The sequence below is a fragment of the Amphiura filiformis genome, chromosome 5 (genome assembly GCF_039555335.1).
Source record: "Amphiura filiformis chromosome 5, Afil_fr2py, whole genome shotgun sequence".
In the NCBI taxonomy this organism is placed as follows: domain Eukaryota; kingdom Metazoa; phylum Echinodermata; class Ophiuroidea; order Amphilepidida; family Amphiuridae; genus Amphiura; species Amphiura filiformis.
The window spans coordinates 12,178,253-12,196,561 of NC_092632.1; the positions used below are offsets into that span (position 1 = coordinate 12,178,253).

Consider the following 18,309-nt stretch of genomic DNA (forward strand, 5'->3'; position numbering starts at 1 on the left):
ACACTGTGCGCTCGTAACATGTATCTAGACCATTTAAGGTTAAAAGATCCTCATAGAATTTTTGGCGGGCCAAGAGGGGGGGCAAGCTATTTTTGGCGGGCCGAGAGGGGGGGGTGATTTTTGGCGAGCCATTTGGAAATCCCCCCAGAGGCTCATAATTATTGCACAGCCCCTTATAGTGAATAACTTCCTGTAGTAGTCCTTTAGTTGGAACTAATTAGCAATAAAAAGTCCAGTTTTACAAAATGTAATATTTGGCCATTTCTTGAATTGGCTCATTTTTAGCCTGTATTCCTTAAGCTTCTACCACAGCTAGCTGTGATGTCCCTGGTCAATAATTTCGGTATATCAAACAATAATTTTCAAACACAGCTTGTTTCACTAGTACAGTTTAGCTCGAGATACAGGTTTACATTTACTATCTTACCGGTACATTATAGCTCATTATCTTGCTGTATTTTGCTGTATCTTGCTGTACAGTCATGATCGTTCAGCAGACCTAAATACATGACAAAATATAAACTTATAAATGAAGATTCATTTTATTTAGTATTACAAAGAAAAGTAAAAACCGGTACCTTAAAATTTATAGGCCTTCACAGATACAGCATTGTAAATCCAACAACACAACACAATCAGGGAAGTGCAAACCACAATATAGGGTCCCTCTATAGGTGCACTAGATGGACTGTGAAATCATGGTGGAATGCAGTAGTTGTGCAACTATCATGATAATCATCACTGACCATGCTGACTGCATGTAGCTAGTGAAAAGGGAATAAAATGCCCTTGAAATAAACATGAATAAGAAAAACTGCAAAGAAAATGATGCTGGCATGCTGACTTTATACAATGTTTCAAGGTAAAACCCTAGTCTTGACTCAAGTCTTTGTGTTTTTACACAGTTTAACATAATAAAAATGCATTGCCCTCTTTTTAAATAGTAAGGGACCGTTCACAAACACTCGTTGGGGGCCTGATGCAAAAAAATTTCATCACAAAAATATTTCAGGACCCCCCCCCTTTACAGACCTCAAACATTTCAGGGCCCCCTTTTTGACATGAAATTATGGGTCAACCCCATAGAAAAGCATATAAACTCAATTTTCCCAGGAAAATTTGTGATCATTTTTCAGGGGCCCCCCTTAGGAGGGTCAAAACTTTTCAGCGCCCCCCCCCCCCTTTTTTTTGCATCAGCCCCCCTAACAAGTGTTTATGAATGGTCCCTAATAACTTCTTGAAGTTTTAATTTAACAAATTTATTTTCTTTGCATCACACTAGGAACCTGATCGACTCAAATCAGTTTCACACAGGCTAATGAAAGTCGATTTTGACTTTCCCATCACCCACCCTCACTTCATTTTCTGACCCAATAATTTTCTTGCTCCCCAGTTTTCCCCCACTTTTGAGGTAAAACCCAAAAAATTATGTAAATATCCACTTTTTGCGGCAATGTTTCGCCAAATTTGTCGATTCCCCCCCCCTGAAATTGTTGGTGCCGCCACTGCTTGCAGACTATTTTTAATATACTTTTGAATCTCATTTGGGTTAAACATCCATCTTCAAGTGGGTGAGCAGTAAATAACAACACATTTTACATGTTTGGTCATATAATTAAAGGCAGAAAAATAATAAATAATGAAGAAGTTACCTCACTTGTTTTTAGAAATTATATGACGGGAAACTTAAGATCGACTGTTAGTGGCCTAAATGCTCAATATTCACTACTTGCACGGTTCCGCCATTATGCACTATGTGCGGGAGAGCCTCGAACTGGCAGCATACATGAATGGGAATTGAACTAGTCATAACGTTCTGTGTAAGGTTACATAATTCTTCCTTTCATGTATGCTGCCAGTTCGAGGCTCTCCCCGCACATAGTGCATAATGGCGAACTGCAAGTAGCTTAATTGTAACCTAGGGTACCAGTGGAAGTTCTTAGTGGAAATAAGGGTACATTTTCAGCCATAGTTTAGGCTCGGGGAACATTAGCAGCCATTTTGGCTAAATTGATGGCCCTCAATTTCATGAAAACTGTTATGTTTTTTTATTGTTTGCAATGTGTGTACGTCACGCTGCTGAAGTGGCATGACATTGGAAACCAGTGTAATAGCACCCATGGGTGTGCATGGATCCATGATGTATGCATGCATCAGTATAGCCATGCAGTGACTGAGCACATGAAGCCCTATTACCCTATATTGGACTATTCCAGAAAACAAGGAGTAACTTTTCAAGAAAAGAAATGTCTGGATTTCCATACGTGTTTGCTTTCTGAAAACGACTTGAATTCCAGTTGCAAATATTGCTGAAAAACTTGGAAATACAATTAAATGAATAAAAAAAATCACAGAATTGTCCTAAATTTTGACATTACAAATTGAGACCTACCGGAGGTATATATAATTATGTAACGGTGAAGATTTTTATGGTAATTTCTTTTGGTACAACGCCGGATTCAGGGACTTATTCAGGCGATATAAATGTCCAATCCTGTTACACAAAAATAATAAACACAGATGACTTGCAGATGTATGATGTTAGTGCTCCAGCTTTAATATAATCATGTAGAAACAATATTCCTGAAGATGGATGGGGATGGATGCAATTAATGATAATATGATGTATGATGATTAAGTTGATGTTGAGCAGTTGGAGGCTCAGATTTATTTTTATTTATTTATTTATTTATTTGAACATACTTTCATAACAGTGGCACATGCCTACATTCAAAATAAACCCAGACAAACAAATTGAATTTCAATCTCTTTAACAGAATACCTCTAATCCCTAATATACTAAATATAATGCACATTAAAACTACTTTTAAAACTTGTAAAAGAGTTGGTAGAGATGAGAGCTACTTCCAGAAAGTAAAGAATGCCCTATTGTTGTCAGATAAGGGAGTGTTCAGAATTACTTTGGTGGGGGGCTGGTAAAAAGGGAGGGGGGCCAAAAAAAGAGTTTTAGGTGGTAGGAAAAGGGGGGGTCCAAAAAGTTTTCCTCTTCAAAACCCAAAATTTTTGCGCTTAAAATGGACAACTTTTGGTTTTCAGCGCTTTTGTTTGAAAAAATGATGGCACTTAGTGTACACATATCTATTAATTAATATAACATTAAAGATGATCAGCAACATCTGGGTTGGTCTAAGAAATACTGGCACTTTTTTATCATAGAATTTTTATATCTCTTCAAAGTAGGCTACAAATATGATTATGTACCAATCTGATCAAAATACAACTTATCAAGTAAATATTGCAAATAAATTGGATTTTTTGCACGTAAACTGCACACTTCAGTTTACGATTTCTCATTGCACAATCATTTTGTACAAAATAGGCCCATGGGTAGATTTACCATACGGCAGAGTGGGCATAGGCCCAGGTACCACGGTCTTTGGGGCCAAAACTGATACCTGTGTACATTTGTGTGACCAAATTAATCTCATATTTGACCATTTTAGCTTTTTGCATATTAAATATGTTCCAATTTTAACAATATTTGACCATTCAAGCCTCAATATGGCCAAATTTTTTGTACTATCATAATAGCCACGGATCCAAATTATGCTGATGTGCCTATATGAACCTCCAAATAAATCCTCTATTTCATTTATCCCTGTAAAATCAGACAAATCTAAATTAAGTATAAAATGAAAATTCCCTTGTGCTTGTATTTCATGCGCAATTGTCCCACTAAGAATGTTTCAATCATTTGCCTCCCTCATGACATGTGACGCAGATAGGCCTACTACACCACTGGAAACAACACTATTAAGTAATAAGTATGTTTGTTATACGATAGGGGGATCAAAAAAGTTTTGTCTGTCAAAAGAGGGGGGTCAAAAAAGTTTAGCGGTCCATCGAGGGGGGTCAAAAAAGTTTTCGAGCGAAAAATTTGAGGAAGACCAGCCCCCCCTACCAAAGTATTAATGAACACTCCCTAAGCAAAATGCAAATTAGCCTATTCACCAAGGTCCTTCAGTGAACATGTCCTAAAAAGTTTTCTCCCTCCCTCTCTCTATTATCTCTCTATTATCTCTCTCTCTCTCTCTCTCTCTCTCTCTCTCTCTGTCTTATGTATTTGTTAACACTATTATCTAACTATCTATTGTATTCCCTATACGGTATTAGTTATTCTTTTCTTTTATCTTCCAAACATTTATGCTTTTATTATTAAGACCAGCCATTCTGGTGCTGGTTACATACAAAAGAATACATTCACATGTTTTTATTTCTGTGGTAGCTGAATTTAACATGAAAAATGCACAAATTTATGTTCCACAAAAATGTGTACAGTACTCTGAATTATATGTATCATAACAGCAATGCCAAGAGTTTTCAGGTGATGTGTTTCCATGGAGCTTACCATGTGTGTTTCAAACTAAATAATAATAAGTTATTAATATCACAAGAAGCACAATTGTGTTTAATGCTACCTCTGTACTGTACTATATCACTACAACAAAAGAACATTAAAATGTTTATAATTTTTTCACTCATATGTGCAGTAACCTGTATTGTTGTTTTTTTTATATCAGAAGGGTTACGTATCAATCGAGGGACTCATTAAATGGAACCACACCATCTATATGCAAAAACTTTATGGTTCCTTCCCTGACACATTTCAATGCCAATGTACCGTAAAGTAACGTTCACCTAATGGCGCTATGGGCTCCCTTGACATAACTGGAATTTTATACAAACTAAAAGTGCCCTCCCATAAAAATCCCACCAGCAAATAAGGGCACATACACTTAATTCTTGTTGGGATTTTTTAGAGAGAGCTACATGAAATTTACCCCAAGGCAAAGGAGCCCAAGTGCGCCATTAGGCGAACGTTTACGGTATGTACATTTTGCGCAAGAAGTATAAGATTGTTAGAAAATTTACTGTGATAAATAAATAAATAAATAAATAAAAAACACTTTATGGCAAAATGAGCCATGTTTTGTGACACATACTGTAAAGTGACAATTTCCAAGGAACATTAATTATTGTGCTTTTTGTGCTTAACACAGCAATTGTAAAATTATCTTACGTTGTACTAATAAAGTAAAAAAAAAACTCAAAAGGTGACATGTTGCTGTAACTTTTTTGCCAACAACAATAAGTTGTTAATGCATACCACTTGATGCTCGAGAAATTGTACAAACTAATGCACTTGTACTGAGATGTTGATGCGTCTAATGCACTCCCCACTTTGGGGCTTGTGCATTAGATGCATCAACATCTCTGTACACATGCATTATTTTGTACAACTTCACTCCCAACAGGTGATATGCATTAACCTATTCATTGTCATAATCAGAAAAGTTAAGAAACCAAATCACCTCAAAATTCTACGTACACTCAACAAATAATTTCTTTGAGTGTAGGTTTAGGGACCGTTCACAAACACTTGTAAGGGGGGCCTAATGCAAAAAAGTTTTAACGCGAACATTTTTCAGGGCCCCCTTTACAGACCTCGCAAATTTCAGGGCCCCCCCCCCCTTTTGACATGAAAATTATGGGTCAACACCATAGAAAAGCATATAAACTCAATTTTTCCAGGAAAATTTGTGGTCATTTTTTCAGGGCCCCCTTAGGAGGGTCAAAATTTTCAGGGCCACCTTTTTGCATCAGGCTCCCCTTACAAGTGTTTGTGAACGGTCCCTTATGTAAGAAACTCGCAGATATTTTTACAAGCGAAGTAGTTGAAAATGAATAAAGCATAAAAAATGCCACTTTTCCAGTACTGTATTGGGATATTCCAGTTGGAATCCATACACCCTATAGAAGACATGATCTTATGCTTCCACACAATTGGGTTACCAGAATGGGTATTATCCATTTGAAATTCATAACCTCATAACCTTGAGCGCCATTGATTTGCATTATTTACATTATTATTATTATTATTATTATTAATATACGCCATGTATTTAATCCAATCACAGATACTAAATTTTATGTAGTTTTGATAAGATTATTTATACATATTCATTCCGACAAATTTGTTTCGAAGTAGGCGCACTAAGTGAACCTACCTCTCATCAGGGAATGAGATGAGAGGTAGGTCCGCCTATGCGCCTACTTCGAATCAAATTTGTCGGAATGAATATGAATAAATAATCTTATCAAAACTACATTAATTGATCCTTTAATAAAAGTTGAGCACTTTATTGAGAACCACCTTCAAAATTGAATATATAATCTAATTATAAATATACTAAATTTTAGATATGTGGACGCAAATGCAGGTTATTGAAAAAGTACAACAACCACGTCTCGGGATGTAGCAAAAAGCATGCTTTACAATGACCGTGTTATGTGACGTGTTATGCACGGCTGCCGTATTTGGACATCGCCTGATTGAGAGCTAGTGTGATTGGTTGCTAGCGATATTTCGTTAATGGGCTATTCGATTTTTTACAGGGAAAAAACGAAAGATACAGTTACAATTATCTTTTGATTTCAAATTTAAAAGAAGAAAATGTGACGTAAATTGAATTAAAAAAGTGAAAAGTGACGGCTATGAATGAGGCTAATGATTTTGCATCAGTTATTTTTCGGGTATTGTGAAATATCTAAACATTGTGCTTCGGACCTCGAAATATCCCCATGAGTGAGAGATTAAGGTCATGTGGGTGTATTGATTTAAACTGGAATAGACCATTGTTGACCTTAATTTACTGATACTTTCATTTGACCCTGTAAACATGGTGCATATTAGACTACTCCGTAGTCCACTTTCCCATTGTGCATACTCTGGATATTGTATTTAAGCTTAAAACTCTGATTTAATTAATGTGTGCACAATTGATAGATTTTCACAACTGATCTTTTCAGTCACCGTACTCCCTCTGTTTATTAGCTTCCCAAGTGGACTACTGACTTTGACTTGCGGTTAACATTTTTAACACGGGACTATGGAGAGTTAGGCCAATTTCTGGCCTAACTAAAATTGGTCATGATGTAATGCATCTTTAAATGAATCTGGCTTGTGATTCGTGCCATTACCATTAACTATGCATGGTACATAACTATCTATGGAATGCGGCGCTTTTGTGCTGGCGCGAAAGTTGGTGGATGAACGTGCGCATCTAGCGCGTTTGTACCACCATGCTTATTGCTTGTGGTTAGATTTGATTGATAAACAAGTATGATTGACAGTGTGTTTTAGAGAACGAAGTCCCAGGCAAAGTTCTGCTTAAAAGTCAAAGTACATGGTAGGATTTTCGGGTAAATAAACTGGTAGATTCCAAAATCAGAATTGTTCAGCATTAAAGTGAGCCATTATTCAAGATATATTGCATTCAATAACATAAGTATACGTACTTTTACTGTCACTAATTATATAAACTCTTTATGACCATAATAGTTAATACACATCAGTATAATTTTGAGCTCCAACAGGATGCGTTCATCATGGTTAATAATAACATATTTTCATTTAAATCAAAATTCGACTATGGCATAGTCTAGGTGCATATCTGCAACTGAGACAGGATTTTTGATGTCCTTATTCCTGGTGGAATATGCACACTTTCATATGTGCCTTGAGACTTTTTCCAGACCTTAAATTCTTCTTACAAACTGCACATTGAAATGGTTTTTCTCCAGTGTGCTTGTATAAATGCTGCTTCAGATTGCTGGAATTTATAAATCCCATACCACACTCATTACACTTGAAAGGCCTTTCTCCTGTGTGGACTCTCATGTGAACATCAAGATTTCTCTTTTCTCTGCACGTTTTGCCACAAACTTCACAAGAGAATATAGTCACCTGCCTGGACCTGTATACTTTCTGTCGATGGTTCCATTCGTGACTTTGTAACTGCTGTTTTGATGACAAATAGTCCCCACAAAATTGACACAGCATTCCAGTCTGATGGGTAGTTTCTATATGGCTATCACACAATTCTTGAGTGTAAAAGTTCATTTTACAGTAAGTACATTGATGTAACTTTGTTATCTCTTGATGAGACTTATTTACATGTGCCTCTAAACCCCTCGCAGACAGACACTTCTTGCCACAAATACTACATGGCAGAGGTTCCTTGGTACATCGTCTATACTTGGTGTGATTGTGAAATGACTTTTCCTCTGCAAATTTTTTACAACAAATATGACACTGAAAAATTTTCAGGCACCTCTTCTTGTGTCTAAGCATCTTTTCCCCGGTATATTCCCTGCCACAATACTGACAATGGTTTCTTGTTATATGGTTCTGCAAATATCCAAGTCGTGTGAATGTCTTGCCACACATTGTACATGTAAATGATTGTTTCTTGCGACATTTCTCCATATGTCCCTTGAAATACTTTTTGCTAAACACCTTGTCACACAAACTGCAAGTCACTAATTCTAACTTAGCTTGGATGCGATGTAACAGTATTTTATGGTCCCTCAGCTTATTCCTGTGACTGAATCTCTTCTTACAAATACTGCATTCAAATGGTTTGTCAGTTGATGAATCATCACCATCACATTGTTGTTGGGATGATATCTGCTGATTTTGTGGTTCTCCATTGTCATCTTTTGTCATCTCAGATCCTGATGAGTCACTATGTGTTTTCTGTGTAAACAAGTCACTTTTGGCATTATAATGTTCACCTGCTGACATAATTGGATTGCATCTACTGGTTGGTAATGCATCACCACTGGGTACATTATCAAGCATATCCAAACTTGATAGCTTTTGCTCATTGATGTTTCCTTCTACATCATGGGAGCCTGAAGTGTTGCTAGGTCTTGCCAAACGACCTACTAAAACACTTGATACACTTGCAATATTGCAAACTTGATCATTCACAATGTTAGGAGAAATGAAACTTGTTGACTGTTGGTGGATTCTGGTTCCCTCAATTTGGGTGACATTTGGTGTGACTTGAATATCTGTAATTCTATCTGAGCCCACATTTGTTGACTGAAGATGAAGGTATTTTCTTTCCATTGATTGGGTTAAGTTTGGCATAGCTTGACCATTTGCAATGCTATGAGCACTTGTTGCCTGTTCATGGATTCTGCTTTCCACTGATGGGGTGAGGTTCGACATGACTTGTCTATTCATAATGCTAGGAGCACTTGTTGATTGCTCATGGATTCTGCTTACCATTGACGGGATGAAGTTTGGCATGGCTTGACTGCTTTTGTATCTAAATTTCAAGTATTTCTTTTCATGTCTCTTCAAATGTCTTTTGAAGATAGGGAAACCCCACACATGTCTACGGAAACTTGCTCGGCAATACTTGCATCTATACCTCTTGCTATTACTACTCGGAGCACCAATTTGGTGTTTAGATTTATTGGCTGAACTGAGGGATTCTACCGGCCTACCCTTTTCACTTTCCCCATGTCTAATTTCTACTACAGACCTAGTCTTTTCACTATCTTGATGTCCAATTTCTAATACAGGCATACTATTTTCACTTTCTTGATGTCCAACATCTACTGCAGTTTCTAACACAGGCCTATTATTTTCTCTTTCTTGACCCCCAATTTCTAACACAGGACTACTATTTGCACTTTCCTGATCTCCAATTTCTACTTCAAGCATACTCTTTTCACTTTCCCGATTTCCAATATCTGTAATGCCATTCTTCTTCTTCTCCTTCTTCTTTTGTTTTCTTTTCAAATCGTAACTGCTGAACGTTGTTGATTCACTATTATCATCTTCATTAACAAATTCACTTCCATTTTTAATTGCCTTTGTTAATATAGAGATTAGCAACCTTCGTAGCCACTGGACATTCTGAATTGTATCTTCTCCATGTCCTTTATGGTCAACATCCCCGAACAACAATGCAATAAAAACATGTAGAGACATACCCTTTCTTACTTTCCTCTTAGAATTTGAATATGGGTAAAAGTGGTCTTCTAAATTTAGCTGACAAACTGTTTTTACAAAGTTATCAATCCTCACCCAACCATATTTAGAAACATGGCAGTTCAATCCTAAAAATTGTTTAACAATATTGATGTCTAGATAGTTATCTTCATATCTTTCAACATCACTGTAGCAAACAAGCTCCTCCCACATAGCATCTTTGACCTCCTGCCTGTTCATTGTGATCTACCTGCTTCTACTATCTTGTCCACTGGAGATTGTTTTTCAGCATTCCACTTAGCAAGTCTGCGGTGTTTACTCAGGTGATGAGTTCTCTGTAAGGAAAATGGTTAAAGGTGCATGTAGTGACACTCATAAGAAAAGCTTCAACATGTTCAATGACTACTGATTCCAGTGCTGAATCGAGTGCAACTTGAATATTTTAATAATAGTTTTGGTGTGTATTTTCGGGTTCATTGAATCACTGAGTGGATATGTTGGATTTCAAAGTGAACAAGCAAAAAGATTAAAGGCCTGCATGAAAGGATGCTATTGATTTGAGGTACATGCCAAGAACACACTCCTAAGACAATCTCGAAGAAATGTCCTCTGCAGAGAAGACAAGTTTTTGCCAAAAAAAGGGAAGGAAGTCATTAAAATCAAACAAGAGACCAGCCCAACCCTAAACAGGGACAGGCCAAGAACTTCTCAGAATCACAAAGGACAGAAGGATATTGTCAAGATCTAGAAACACTAGAGACACATCAGGTAGTTACCCACAGCATTACACTGCTGATAGCTGCTGATGACGAAGAATGGTTTCTCTGAAATATTTGGTTCAAATAAACAGTGAATGTTGTTGACCAGTTTTAAAATCTACTTTTAATGTCTATTCCCAAGGCATATAAATCTCTTCATTCATGAGTTACATGGATGTTATGTCTATTTAAACACATCCCTCCATTGTACATACACATGTACAAAGATTGTCAATGTTTTATGACAATATGTGACACGATCTAATCCATGGGGGCCAAAGGGGGCATTTTTGAAAATTGAGATACTGTAATTATTACATTTACATGTATATACAATATCATTTACTGAAAACACCAAAGGTCTAGCTTATTTGGCATACAAGCTTGGAACAACACTATGAACAGAGACAAGGGGACATGTCATCTTCAGTCACATTATACTATCCTCTTTTGACCTCACTATATATCTGAGTGCTAGAGTGCCTTCTATTGATGTAAAAAAGTTGGATTGACAAACATCACTCTGAAGGTGGCTATCATCCAAGGTGGTCAAAACCGGGGTCAAAAATCTCAGATCAGTAAATAATTTTTTGTTTTGACAAGATGAAATGTATAGTATGAATTGTAGTATCTTCTGAATCTAATATCAACATAGCATGCAACAGCAACACTCACGTACATCAACTGGCAACACTCTGGGCAGATTGGAGATGGCCGCCAAGAAGAATAACACCAACAGATGTTCTGATATTTATATCATTTATATGCGTCCCTGTGTACCATCATTTACCAATATTACATGAATACGTAGAGTTATACACATACCTTCATCAAAGAAGCTCGACTCTCAAGTGGCAAAGTGATTTACTGGCAGTAACTGCGTTCACTGTGTTGAATCATTATATACGCACCCAACTTTTCAATCTGCATAAACGATAAATAACAACAAAGTTACAGAGGTGGAGCTAGAGGGGCTGTTGGGCCCGACCCCCCCCCCCCTCTTGACAGCTAAATCATGCAAATCAGCCTGTTTGGGATTATATCAGCCACTCCGTCCCCTCTTTGCTTCCAATTTAGACACTAGGCCCCTACTTTTTAGAAATCCTGAATCCCACCCCAAGTTATATAGCAATTGGATGTAATAATAAATAATATTTCAAATAAACTTTAGTTGGATCCTAAGAACCATTCCTACATATAATTTGCATGACACACATCAGTTTGAGAATTATTCCAAAATTGTGCACCCCATCCATGCAAATGTGAATTGAGAGTTTGACCATCACAGAGCAGCTCGACACACTTGCCCTATCACTGTTCAAAATTGCAGCTCGATACACCAAAGGATATGGTGAAATACATAGCCTGAGAGCAACTTAATCAAAATTTCAAGAAAACATTTGACCTCAAATGACCTATGGTGACCTTGAAATGACCTTGAAATTATTTGACACAACTTCATAATGTTAAGAGACCTTCATACTTCACCTATGGCCCTAGTTTCCTTGCAATAGGGGAGCATAAATCAAAACTTTAACCAAATGTGTCACCCCCACCCACCCCACACACGGAAAAGTGATAGTCTCCTGCATTATCAGGCGAGACAAAAATCAGGTTTATCATAAAATATAATGAAACACTCACAAAGGTTTTGATAATATACCTCCTCATTTGAGACAGTAAGCTTGAATATGTGTACATCTGAGCAGGAACATCATCTGTAAGAAATGCAGACATAATGTTATTACATTATTATTTGGTTTTCTTTTTTATAGAGGCCCTGCATGCTTTTATCGATTGGCTCCAAACAAAGGATTTGAACTGGTGTCCTTCACCGTAATCATGGCGCAGTGCAGTCCATTCAATCAAATGTTGTTATCAACCTATTTGATCGTAGTGCATTTGTTATGTGTTTGAGACAAACTGTCGCTGTAGATTGCAATCACGCTTTTGTTGAATGCATTTGAGTAGTTGATCATATTTTACAACCTCTATTATTTCAAATAGTACCGTTGCTCATGCATGTTGTGATCAAACAAGAACTCCTTTATATATAGGCCTACAGTACATCACTTACTTTCATAATCTTCAGATAAACGATCCTATGCCATGGACCCAACTCTCACGACTGGAGCCCCTGGTTATTCAGCAGCCAATTAGCAGTAACTGTGAGAAAAAGAAACAAAATTAAAGCTTATTAATCAGCAACTTGTAAAAAGGAATCTTCACTTTGAAGTTCACAAGCTGAACTGTGCTCCGGTAAGTACATAAATTAGCTCAGTACATGTATATCATGTCAACTTCAAGCTGAATTTACATCACTTTAATCTTGTGCATGTGATCTTGTGTATACAACCACATGTTCCAATATCTGTGATACAACTTTGTGTGCCGTTCATTCATGCACAGCGTCAAGCAACTATCAAGTTTCATTTAAATATATCATCACAGCGTAAAGCAACTATCAAGTCTCATTTGAAAGTATCTAGTTTTACCAGATACCTCATATAAATATGTGACTCCTCGCCACAACTGAGCCCGGATGTCGCCAATCATCATTTTTGAGATATTCAACCAAAATATTCTGCTTGAAATTAGCTTTAAAATGATGTATATCATGTCTATAGTACTTGACATTTAAATAATAAAAAATCAATAAAACAGTCAATAAATCCTTTCTTTCCTATTGTTTATTGTTAAGTTCGATGGAGCATATCTCAATAGTGGCACTGGCGACATCCGGGCTCAGTTGTGGCGAGGAGTCACATATGTGACCTGTCACGGCGAATGAGCCGTAAATTCCTCCCCCGCTAAAAATTGTTTTATTTCGTGTTTAGAAAATATACATCGTAAGCTTTAAAATTGTATATTATTTGACTTCAAACGATATCCAGTAGCGGGGTTACGGTTTGTTGAACTTTTCTCCTTCAACAAAATGGTAGATTTTTTCGTTTCTACAAAATGTATGTGTGTCTCTTTTTCCACATTGCTGGCAATAAATATCAAACAGTCATAATTGGCGGTCATATCAAATCATCCCCAAGTCAATGAGGTTCAAGAAAGTTCTCTCATTGTTAATATTGTTGGTTATACATATCTATACAAAATACAATGCCTGGTAACCCACCACTTGAACAGGATTTAGCCAAAGCAAACAAAGACCAGAGCTATTAAAAATTCTATTGCCATCTAAGGTAGAAGCTTATTATCCTCTTCAATAATAGGATTATTGATTGGTGTTTGACTATCAAAATGAGATAGATGTCGCGCCAACAAGAGCGGCTGATGAATACGACCTGCATGACTCGGAATATGATTTAGGGAATTAACGGCTCATTCGAGCTGTACGGTCACATATCATCAGTTTTAAATCTAGCTTCATGATATTTAGATATCGCTACTTTCTATAATATCTTTATATCGTCTAAATATCGTCAACATATCACTACTTTCTATAATATCATGATATTTATATCGTCCAAATATCGTCAGTGTCTATATGATATTTTCATGATATAATCGGCAAGCTATCATTATATAATCAAGTTCAAATAGACAAATCTAGTGTCATGATATTTGGAAGATATATCGTTTTTTAAAATATTGCTATTTTCTATATCTGATATTCATGGTTTATCGCAGAAATATCATCTTTCTAGGCGATTTGATAGTAAAATATTGCTAGTTTCTATATGATATTTACACGATAAAGTCTAGCGTCATGATATTTAGAAGATATATATCGTCTAACTATCGTCAAACAATCGCTAGTTACTATATGATATTTACACGATATATATCACTAAGGGCTCATATTGAAATACCCTACCACGTTTTCACACAGAAAGAAGGCAGGATTCCCCTCGCTAAGCGCGCAGGATTTTAACAAAAGAAGAAGGCTAGAACAGGAAAGCTGAAGGATGGCGCACACCTTCCTGTGTAAGGGAATTTCAATATGAGCCCTAAAATATCATCTTTCTATCAAGTATCATTTGAAAGTATCTAGTTTTACCAGATATCTCATAGAAATATCGTCAGTTTTAAATCTAGCTACATGATATTTAGAAGATATATATCCTCCAAATATTGTTGGTTTCTATAATATCATTATATCATCTAAATATCGTCAAATATCGCTGCTTTCTATAATATCAGTGGCGTACCGTGGCCGCCGTGGCCGCCCAAACCCCGGGGGGCTGAAAAAAATCAATTTTGCCGCCCCTTCCTCAACAGCCCGAATAGGTTGACCCAATTTTTTTCTCGGTCGTTTGAAAAGTGAAGAGCAAAAAAAAAAAAAAAAAAAATGGGGTTTCAGGTGCTAGTGCCCTAAAAGCAACAGATTTTGATGTATTATACCATTTTTTTAATTATTTTTATGCTTTATCAAATTTTTTCGCCCTTTGTTATTTACTAATTCTTTTTGCCGCCTTCGTTTTTGCCGCCCTGTTTTTGCCGCCCTTCTTCTTCCGCCGCCCTTCATTTTGGCCACCCCTGCTTTTACTCCGGGGCTGGCGCTAAAGACCCCAAAAATACACGCATGAATATCGTTTAACTATCGTCAAAATATTATACTTTCATGATGGGGCCTATTATCGCCAAACTATCATTATATCGTCTAAATATCGTCAAAATATCGAAATCTCATCTTTCTAGGCAATATATCTGATAGTAACTATCGTCAAAATATTGCAAGTTTCTATGATATTTACACAATAATGGCGATATATCTGATAGTTAGACAAGTCTAGCGTCATGATATTTAGAAGATATATAGCCTATTGTCTAACTATCGACAAATATCGCTAGTTACTATATGATATATACACTTGACCATCAGAATCAAATTCAATTATGAACCCCCCTGCCCCCTTCCCCCAGCTTAAGTTTTGTCTTCAAGCAGGCACCCTTTGGAGCACTGGCTGGCGCATTCTCCCTATTCCAAAGATCATTGCGGAAACTCGAGGGCCAGTTCACTTGATCATCAGAATGGGGTCACTCCTGCTCAACTTACCCCCCATGACGTACCATCATAGGAGTATGTGTCCCCCCCCCATCAATTTGAACATTTAGAAAATCAAATAGGAAAATGGCCAAAAAAGCGCCTGAGTCACTCCCCGCCATCATACCCGATGTGCCCCCCCCCCAGTTATTCATGCATCTATCATAGCACAAATCTGCTAGCGCTATGCATGATGGGATAGGAATAGGAAGGGTCCAAATTTGCTTCTTCACCCGACTCATAGTCGGCACAGAATGAGAATCTATCCCAGCATCCACAGCATGAGCCCATTCAATTAGTATACGCAAACCATACCGGGTTAAACATGTTCACTCACTGGCAAAAGTCACCGAATTCATACTACATGAAGTCCCCAGTTCACTCACTTTTTGCGCAAGGCATCCATTCAATCTCATCAAACCAAACATTTTTATGTACAAAAAACTACCTTTATTCACCGCGTGCTCCATTTAAATTACCGCTCCACTCCGTTATTTAGATATTTGGAGAGTAATTTGCATTTTTTTTTTTTTTTTTTCACATTGAATTTGAATGCATTTTGAAATCATTATTAGAGTATATGACATGAATACAAAGTATCAATTTTCATATTAAAATACAAAACATCTTGAATTTTTCTTCTTTTTTTTTTTTTTTTCTTTTTTTTTTTTGCACTTTCGGGTCCCCGGTTACCCGCCCGAACATTGCGGCGGGTACCCGGTACAAAATTACCCGAAAATGCCAGGCCTAGTACTATTAAATTTCCAAAAAAAATTAGATCGAAATCGCCACTTTCAAACCCACTAGAAAGTCGCCAAAATTTGCCGCGACCACGTGCGAATCATCTGACCTCTTCCGGATTATGATCAAGTTTAACATTTTGACTTGACCTTGTAAGCTTTGGAACTGTTTCTAATTAACTTGATCTAATTCCCAAATTTTTTTTCAAAAACATCGACGTAAAATTTACTACCGGTAAAGAATTTCCAAAATGGGCCGGGTGCGCGATTTCACTATGCTGAGAGAGACTGAATATTGCGCATGCTCAGGTAAGGAATGCTCACATACCTATCAGAGGCAGAGCTATTCGAAAAGAGAAGCATGAGAAGGGGGACCATCCCCGCCGATTCTGTTATCTGCAATCAATCTACTATTCCTAGGTTCCAGGATCGTGATCGTGCATAGGTTAAAAACTGTGCACGTTAAGCCCGTGCGACAATACTCAATTTGAGGTATGCACGCATAGGAAGGAAGGAATATTCTAATCCTTTTTTTCTTCTTATTCTATTAATTTATAAATGCAAACATACATTTTTAAATCCCCGGTACATGTGCGCCTAGCCAGCGGTGCGTTCATGCATAGAGCAAACAAATTGACTTAAAGTGCAGTTTACATGCATGCCTAAATACATGTACAATCATGACAATACACTCTAAATAATACGGTAATCCATGTATTCCAGCCGTTCAAGGTACCTATGAATAATTAAGCAGGTGACGATTTACCAACTCTGAGGACGTATTTCGACCTAATACAACTGTTTGAATGTCAATTCTAATGAATACTACTACTACTATCATTCAATCGCTGTTAATTATTAAACAAAAGAATCATTATTATTATTATTATTATTATTATATTATTATTATTATTATTATATTATTATTATTATTATTATTATTATTATTATTATTATTATTCCTAGTATAATATTATTTTTATTTTTATTTTTATTTTTATTTTTATTTTTATTTTTATTACTATTATCATTATTATTATTTACATCATTATTATTATAAAAAGGCATACATATTTTTATTTTTATTATTATTATTATTACTATTATCATTATTATTATTTACATCATTAGGCCTATTATTAAATATAAAAAGGCATACATATCTTCTACCAGCCGGGCAGCGTGGGGGGTTTTGTCAATGAACTCAATGATACCTAATCAGTTTATTAATCTAATCAAGTAATCAATCAATATCTACGATATCCATGAATCAATTAAATAATAACCAATTCCATAATAATTATTCATGATGATTCTGATGATGGGTTGGATGATTCTGATGGTGGGTTGGATGATTCTGATGGTCATGATGACTCTGATGATAATGATGATGCGAATGATGACTTGTGTGATATAGGGATGCTGATGCTGATAGATGATGCTGATGATGCTGCTGATGATAATGTTGATGATGCTGCCGATCAAGCTGCTGCTGATGATGATGCTGACGATGTTGCTGCTGATGATGCTGCTGCTGTTGCTACTGATGATGTTGATGATGATGTTGATGATGCTGCTGCTGATGATGATGATGCTGCTGCTGATGCTACTGGCGATGCTGATGCTGCTGCTGATGATGATGCTGCTGCTGAAGATGATGATGCTGCTGCTGATGATGACGATGATGCTGCTGATGATGCTGATCCTGATGATGCTGCTGCTAATGATGCTGATGATCTTGCTGACGATGTTGTAATCGACTGATGATGCTGCTGCTGATGATGCTGCTGCTGATGATGCTGCTGTTGATGATGATGCTGATTATGATGCTGATGATGCTGCTGATGATGATGCTGCTGCTGATGATGATGATGATGATGGTGATAATACTGCTGATCATGCATGTCATCATCATGCTCCGGTCATCATGCATCATCATCATGCAAGTCACTGATGATTGCTGATGATGACGCTGCTGATGATGTTGATGCTGCTGATGAT

At 36.8% G+C, this 18,309-nt stretch overlaps 1 protein-coding gene across 1 annotated transcript in view; it reads right to left on the minus strand.

Moving 5' to 3' along the window:
* Positions 1 to 5,887: 5,887 nt before the first annotated feature.
* LOC140152629 (uncharacterized) overlaps positions 5,888 to 18,309 on the minus strand; it is a 38,784-nt gene continuing 26,362 nt past the window's right edge. Inside the window, exons 2-5 of the mRNA XM_072175051.1 lie at positions 12,647 to 12,735; positions 12,214 to 12,287; positions 11,395 to 11,493; positions 5,888 to 10,146 (exon numbers count right to left, since the gene is read on the minus strand). Of these exons, the coding sequence (XP_072031152.1) occupies positions 7,505 to 10,051 (2,547 nt within the window). The 5' untranslated portion in view covers positions 10,052 to 10,146; positions 11,395 to 11,493; positions 12,214 to 12,287; positions 12,647 to 12,735 and the 3' untranslated portion in view covers positions 5,888 to 7,504. The remainder of the gene's footprint in view (positions 10,147 to 11,394; positions 11,494 to 12,213; positions 12,288 to 12,646; positions 12,736 to 18,309) is intronic.